Genomic DNA, 7,914 nt, shown 5'->3' with positions numbered 1-7,914 from the left:
ACCCACCCCAATTTAACCCCCGATAGAAACACTCAGCTCATAAGCATTTTCATTCACCCTTTTTGCCAATATCACTCACATCTCTCACTCCTAGTCATTCACAAAGCCATTATTACCCTTAAGAGATCTCTAAGCAGCAAACATCCTTGAGGCTAATGTAAACACAGAGCGCTGTCTACTCCAAGATGGAGGGGCTCCGATGTCACCGTGGATACGTGATGACAGCTTAAGTCAGAGGCGTGACTCTTGAGGGGTCACCCAGACTGTCTGCCAGGGGCAGAGGGGCCCCAAGGCACACCAGGAAGCAGAAGGGACTCACTTGAGGTGAAAGGCAGAGTGCTGAGGGTAAAGAATGTGACCGCTTGGTTCCTCTGCCCTACTCTGGAACCAAACATAGTGTGGTTACTCATGAGAGATGGGGGAACACTGTGAGAGAAAAGCCAATAGAACTAGTGCTCTAGCGTAGCCTATAGCCCTCACATAGTCGGTCTATGTCCACAGCCTCCATTGTATACTATGCACATCTTTATTTTATATTGACAGTACTTTAAAATTTGCAAGACAAATTCTCCCTGGAAGGCAATGCAATGTTATATTCTATTCTAGGGTATAGCCTACCCGGAAATCGTTCAAGTGTCCATGTTACTCATATCCTTTATGATCGTTGGAGACTGGCAGCGAGTGCGTTAATAATGGTTTGTCATGACTCCACCTTTTATGTAAATGTCAGTTTGTGAGTGGGACTCGAGGCGCTGAAAGCGCACAGTGAATGGGGGAGTAGCCTTCACTACCGCTCTGCTTGGCGCTGGAGTGCACTGTGTTTATATTCCAATCGGGAGAAAGAACGACCGTTCTGGATGTAGCCTCCAATCATGTTGTCGGCGTTGGATTGTGCATCACCACCGCATGTGTTTGAATATTGAGAGCTGGGAGATAAGGGCTGCTGACTGGAATTGTAGTCATGGGAGGCCAGATAACGCGAAATGCCTTGTACGGTAAGGAAACATAACGTTTAGGAACACTCATAGATCACGTCACCATTGCTTATACTGTACATACTGTAGGTTATCGTTTCGTTCCATTTGCAATGCAATTTGCTATAATGCAATGGAGAATAGTTGGAGAGTGCAATTCCTGTCGCGTAAAATAACGTTGTTGCGTGTGTACCAGGTAGGCTACCCAAATTCTGATGTCACACAGATGTCACACTAGAGACAGTTCATTATAAACATTTGCATACATTGGCTAGGCTACAGAAGGCTATTCCCTAGTACATCTATTTCCCTTTGATCCGTGTTATAGTAGAAATACACACTTTAAAGCTTTTCCTTTGGGTCGATTTGATATATTTTGTATTGTATGCAATGTAATCATTTATAGCAATTTATAGGAAAACCTGCTGATGTCATTATTCGTTATCTATCCTCCCTTATCCGTTTCCACTTTGATAGCATCGTTTGCATACTTCCTCAGTCGACTTCTTTTGATGATAGTAACTGTAGACGGAGTTTGTAAGCAAGTTGCGGGTTTCCCCCCAACCCCCAAGTATATTTCAGTTGTCTCACATTGGTGTGGTGGTTTCCCACACTCTGTACACTGAGGGAAGTCAGTCATATCCAGCTGTGCTGTTAGTGGGCCAACCAACCCAATCAATAGTGTTTATATAGGCTATCACAGTTTAGCTCATCCTGTGCATAGCTTTATTGCCAAGTCCCAGAATTACAGTAAATGGCTCTAAAGAATAACATTTTAAAGGCTTCTATGGGCCTATAAAATTGAATTTGAACAATAAACATTACATATAGTCATTGCATTTGGACCCTTCGGTGCAAGGGAAACAAGTCAATTACTGCAAGGCTGTAATTCAGAAAATGAATAGAACACCATATCATTTATCATTGAACTCAGGCTATATGTTCTATTATGCAATTATATGGGCTAGAACACATGTAGGTTAGAACACATGTAATAACACATACAATCACATCCATCCAAGTAATGTAATAAATACAATATACAGTTAATAAAAACACAATCCTGCTGCAATGCATTGGATCAGGTTACTAAATGCCTTGTCTAGATAACACACGTTGTCTTAGTTGTCTGGACCTGTAGCTGTGGAGTGGCTTACCTCCAACTATACTGACATCAAGTTAAGTCCCTCACAGCCTCCCAGGAGTCAGACCACCTGATCATTGGGTCTAATTAAAGCCCATAGATGAATCCAATTAGGTAGATAAGGACACAGTAGTGCCTGAGACAACAGGACAGGACAGCAGAATGACTGGCTGGCTGGGTGTGTGTGTGCGTGGCTTCTCACTGTAGGATCAAGGTCAAAGGCCTTAAAGAGAGAGGGAGAGGATTCCATGTTTACTAGCCTGTTTCCTGGTTTTACGCTGCACTAGCTGTTTCTATATGAAAGGCGTTAGCTGAAATCTAACAGTCGGTACGATTTTAAGTGAGTGAGTTTCTGTGGATAGGCTAGTGTGAAGTGGTGAAAAAGCCAGTTCTTTAGCAGAAAAGCCAGTTCTGTAGCAGAACACATCAGGACAGTGTTGTGTTGGGGCTTGATTGCGTAATTGAGTTCTCTGCTGAATGTGTTGGGAGCACTTGTTGAGGCTTTTTATCGACTCAAAGTGGGCCAGCCTTTCACACTTGATCATGTGTGTGTGTGTATGTGTGCGAGAGAGAGAGAGAGAGAGAGAGAGAGAGAGAGAGAGAGAGAGAGAGAGAGAGAGAGAGAGAGAGAGAGAGAGAGAGAGAGAGAGAGAGAGAGAGAGAGAGAGAGAGAGAGAGAGAGAGAGAGAGAGAGAGAGAGAGAGAGAGAGAGAGAGAGAGAGAGAGAGAGAGAGAGAGAGAGAGAGAGAGAGAGAGAGAGAGAGAGAGAGAGAGAGAGAGAGAGAGAGAGAGAATTCTATAACCACTTAAAAGGAAGCGATTCCCAAACCTTCCATAACAAAGCCATCACCTACAGAGAGATGAACTTGGAGAAGAGTCCCCTAAGTAAGCTTGTCCTGGGGCTCTGTTCACAAACACAAACAGACCCCACACAGCCCCAGGACAACAACAACAACAACAACAACAACACAATTAGACCCAACCAAATCATGAGAAAACTAAAAGAGAATTACTTGACACATTGGAAAGAACAAACAAATAAACAGAGCAAACTAGAATGCTATTTGGCCCTAAACAGAGAGTACACAGTGGCAGAATACCTGACCACTGTGACTGACCCAAACTTAAGGAAAGCTTTGACTATGTACAGACTCAGTGAGCATAGCCTTGCTATTGAGAAAGGCCGCCGTAGGCAGACCTGGCTCTCAAGAGAAGACAGGCTATGTGCACACTGCCCACAAAATGAGGTGGAAACTGAGCTGCACTTCCTAACCTCCTGCCAAATGTATGACCATATTAGAGACACATATTTCCCTCAGATTACAGCGATCCACAAAGAATTCGAAAACAAACCCAATTTTGATAAACTCCCTTATCTACTGGGTGAAAAACCACAGTGTGCCATCACAGCTGCAAGATTTGTGACCTGTTGCCACAAGAAAAGGGCAACCAGTGAAGAACAAACACCATTGTAAATACAACCCATATTTATGTTTATTTATTTTCCCATTTGTACTTTAACTATTTGCACATTGTTACAACACTGTATATAAACATAATATGACATTTGAAATGTCTTTATTCTTTTGAAACTTCTGAGTGTAATGTTTACTGTTAATATTTATTATTTATTTCACTTTTGTTTACTATCTACTTCACTTGCTTTGGCAATGTTAACACACGTTTCCCATGCCAATAAAGCCCTTAAATTGAAATTGAAATTGAAATTGAGAGAGAGAGAGAGAGAATGTTATCCTGTATTGGAAGCTAAGTCTCCAAATACGAGCTGCTGATTGATGTGAATGTCATATCAATGCAGAGGCCAAGAGGCTGTCCGTGATTATTGGCTAAAGTGGTATTATACATATCCTCTGTATCAAGTCAATGGAGAGAGACAGAAGGAGGGAGAGAGGGAAAAACATGAAAGAAAGAGGGATAGTATGCAGGAAGGAGAGACAGAGTATGAAAGAAATAGGTAGAGAGAGAGAAAGTGTGAGAGAGAGAGAGTTAGAGAGAGCGAGAGAAAGAGAAAGAGAGAGAGGGTGAGAGTGAGGGAGAAAGAGAGAGAGAGAGAGAATGAATGAATGAATGAATGAATGAAACAAGTAGGAATAGAGAGAGAGAAAAGTAAGACGGGGTCTACTACCAGAGTAGTGCCCAGTGTGTTTAGTCATGGCCTGTTGCCATGGTGTGACAGGAACATATGTCTAGGGGGTCAAGTGGCATTGGTGGGTGGTGACCGTATGGTGATCATGCCACCAGTGTCTCCCTCCCTGTGGATTCAGACTGGTTTAACTTGAGTCAACACACACAATGCACATACCCCTGTTGTCATCATATTCCTCTTGACTTGACAGGTCACCTTCGAGCCGTCACATAACGACTTTGTGTTTGTGTGTGTGTGCATGCATGCATGCGTTTGTGTGTGCGCGCCTGCATGTGTGTCAGTAAAAATAGCATCCTGCTTGCGATCAATATACTCTCATCAGGCTCCTCCACAAATCATTCAAAAAATCTACTGTGGAGGAGCATAGAGATATTATTTTGTCTTACTACACCATATCGAATCTAAAATGGTTATTACTTAATGATTGCAGTTGCGTAACACTATTCTCTGAGGGAATGTGGTAACATGGGTGAGCTTAGGTGAAAGACTTAGGGAGACGAGAGTCATGATGTGAGGTCTTTATTAAGTTGGACAGCTCACCTTGCACTCTCAGGTCATCATGACGCCATGACAGGGATGTCTAAATTATTCAGCTGACACAGTCTCGGTTGAAGCAGAGGGAAAGGCTATTAGAGAATGGAGCTAGCAATTTTACTAAATTTAGCTTGTGTTGGTAGTTTATTTTTGTAAAAAAAAATGTGTGTGTTTTCTATGGAATTCCGCACAGGAATCGTTTTCCTCTTTCCAAACGTTTTCCTTTTTTAATCTGGAAAATACCCATAATGCATTGCTCAGTCCTGACTCCCGAGCCATGCATCTATCAAGTGCAAATCAATGGTGTTGTCATGTCATTGCCTAGCAGCAGATGAGGTAGCCCAGGTTACCACAAACATATGTGCTGCCATGGCGCCCAGTTAGAAGAGCAGTAGAGCAGAAGGCAGCTATGGCTACAGTATCATTGGCGGTAATCTCGTCCTACCTGTAAACCCAGGAGGATAGTGTTGGGTTTTACCCACTTGATCTGTATCTCTGTCATAGCAGCTGTCATTCACACATTTACACTTAGTAACCTCAGCCTCGTATACCTCAGTCTAATTTATATTACCAATATGTCATTCACACATAAACACTAGCAACGCCAGCCTCCAGAAAATGAAATTGCTTGTCTATAACACAAATTGCTTGTCCATAACACATATTTCTTATCTATAACACAAAGTGCTTGGCTACAACACACATTGCTTCTCTATAACATATATTGCTTGTCTATAACACAAATTGATTGTCTATAACACATATTTCTTATCTATAACACAAATTGCTTGTCTATAACACACATTGCTTGTCTATATTTCAAATTGCTTGTCCATAACACATATTGCTTGTCTGTAACACAAATTGCTTGTCTATAACACACATTGCTTGTCTATAACACACATTGCTTGTCTGTAACGCACATTGCTTGTCTATATTACAAATTGCTTGTCCATAACACATATTGCTTGTCTATAACACACATTGCTTGTCTGTAACGCACATTGCTTGTCTATATTACAAATTGCTTGTCCATAACACATATTGCTTGTCTATAACACAAATTGCTTGTCTATAACACACATTGCTTGTCTATAACACACATTGCTTGTCTATAACACACATTGCTTGTCTATAACACATATTGCTTGTCTATAACACACATTGCTTGTCTATAACACACATTGCTTGTCTATAACACACATTGCTTGTCTATAACACATATTGCTTGTCTATAACACACATTGCTTGTCTGTAACGCACATTGCGTGTCTATAACACAAACATTACGATGTTATGATGCATAGAGGCACTGCAATAAGGGACACAGTGGTAGTGCTGTACAGTACGTTGTTAACTTGATTAATGTGAGTGTGATTCGTTGGTTCATTTCATAGTTGTTGCTACATCAAGCCGAAACGCCATTTGCTCATGACTTAAATTATATACACATTGTTCAGACAACCTATGCAAACATCGTTAAAATCTTGTTTGTCGCCATGCTTAAGGCTTGTTTAGAATATTGTGTAAATACCATTGCCAACAGATGCTTACAGAAAGAAATGTGCAGCTAAATACGAAACGTAGATCCTGTATTTATTTTATATAGTCTTTATTTTATACAACTTTTATTTCCCACAATTTCCTGTATTTGTAAGCAGACATTCAAATCCTCTATTCCTGGTGCTACTCTGGTGAAATAAGAAGTGACTGTGGGTCTATCATAAGGCTAAGTCTGCCCAGAGTGTGTGCATTCCTGCGAGTCTGTGTGTGCGTGCTCGTGCGTGTTGGTCACGGATCTCTGGAGGATGTGTGTATTAAGCTGTGTTTTGTAGAGAAGCAAGCCTGGGGAGCTAGGTGGAAATATGTTTTTTAGTAATTTGCAGATGCTCTTATACAGAGCGACTTACAGGAGCAATTAGGTTTAAGTGCCTTGCTCAAGGCCACATCGACAGATTTCACCTAGTCAGCTCGGGGATTCGAACCGGCAACTTTTTTGGTTACTGGCAAAACCTCTTAACCGCTAGGCTACCACCCAGCCCACACTTCAATGGAGAAGTGAAGAGGAGAGAGGGGAGGTTCTGTTGCTTTGCTGTGGGTCTGCGTTGCTGATAGACACCCTGGCAAGCTCCATTGTCCCTGCATTCTTAGAAACCTGCTAGACCTATGTTGCCACAGCGATTCTGTTTACTGTATGGGTTTATTATGCTTTGATTGGCACATTGTACAAGGATAGTATGACACAATTCCTGTTTTTTTGTGGAATCGTAACTGTGTATTATAAGGACAATAGCATTATGATGACTACTGCCATGTGTTTTATGAAGACATTATAGTATTATGATGACTAGTACTGTGTGTATTATGAAGAAATTATAGTATTATGATGACTAGTACCATGTGTATTATGAAGACATTATAGTATTATGATGACTAGTACCATGTGTATTATGAAGACATTATAGTATTATGATGACTAGTACCATGTGTATTATGAAGACATTATAGTATTATGATGACTAGTACCATGTGTATTATGAAGACATTATAGTATTATGATGACTAGTACCGTGTGTATTATGAATACAATAGGGTTGGGCGGTTTCCACCTTGATTCGGTCCTATGTAGCAAAATTGGAAGTTATGTTTTTTACATTGGATGAAAGTAGAGACTCAGAGCTAGAAAATGGTATATCATACACTGCAGTTGAAGAACAATGGGAAAGTAATTCTCCTTTGAAAGTTGATAAACTTGTAACCCCACTGTTGAGAAAATGGCCCATTAATGTGATGGTTTACCTACTGGAGCGCTCTTCTTTGTCTACACCCATTTAGCATTGTTCACACCCTCTTAAGCCTTAGCCCCACCCATCTCTTTAAGGATTCACGTGTGAGGCCATGTGCTGAAAATATCGATTACGGTAGTGTAGTAAACAAGCAAAGATTAGGACAAATTTTTTTGAAAATAGTAGCAAAAAGTAGTAGTAAAAATACACTTTACCTAGTCCTATATCCTAATCTGACTTTGGTGCAGGCCATGTTGTTCTTCTCATTACCGTCTCTGGTAAACACACACTATATCAAATAAAATCAAA

At 40.9% G+C, this 7,914-nt stretch overlaps 1 protein-coding gene across 1 annotated transcript in view; it reads left to right on the top strand.

The window, feature by feature from the left end:
* Positions 1 to 955: 955 nt before the first annotated feature.
* Positions 956 to 7,914, top strand: part of neurl1aa (neuralized E3 ubiquitin protein ligase 1Aa) — a gene marked incomplete at its 3' end in the record, with an annotated part of 63,953 nt that continues 56,994 nt past the window's right edge. Inside the window, exon 1 of the mRNA XM_084164328.1 lies at positions 956 to 995. Within this exon, the coding sequence (XP_084020454.1) occupies positions 962 to 995 (34 nt within the window). The 5' untranslated portion in view covers positions 956 to 961. The remainder of the gene's footprint in view (positions 996 to 7,914) is intronic.

The sequence above is a fragment of the Coregonus lavaretus genome (assembly GCF_964263955.1).
Source record: "Coregonus lavaretus genome assembly, chromosome: 6".
Taxonomy (NCBI): Eukaryota; Metazoa; Chordata; class Actinopteri; order Salmoniformes; family Salmonidae; genus Coregonus; species Coregonus lavaretus.
Note: the sequence above shows the minus strand (reverse complement) of the source record. Positions and strands in the feature narration are given on the sequence as shown.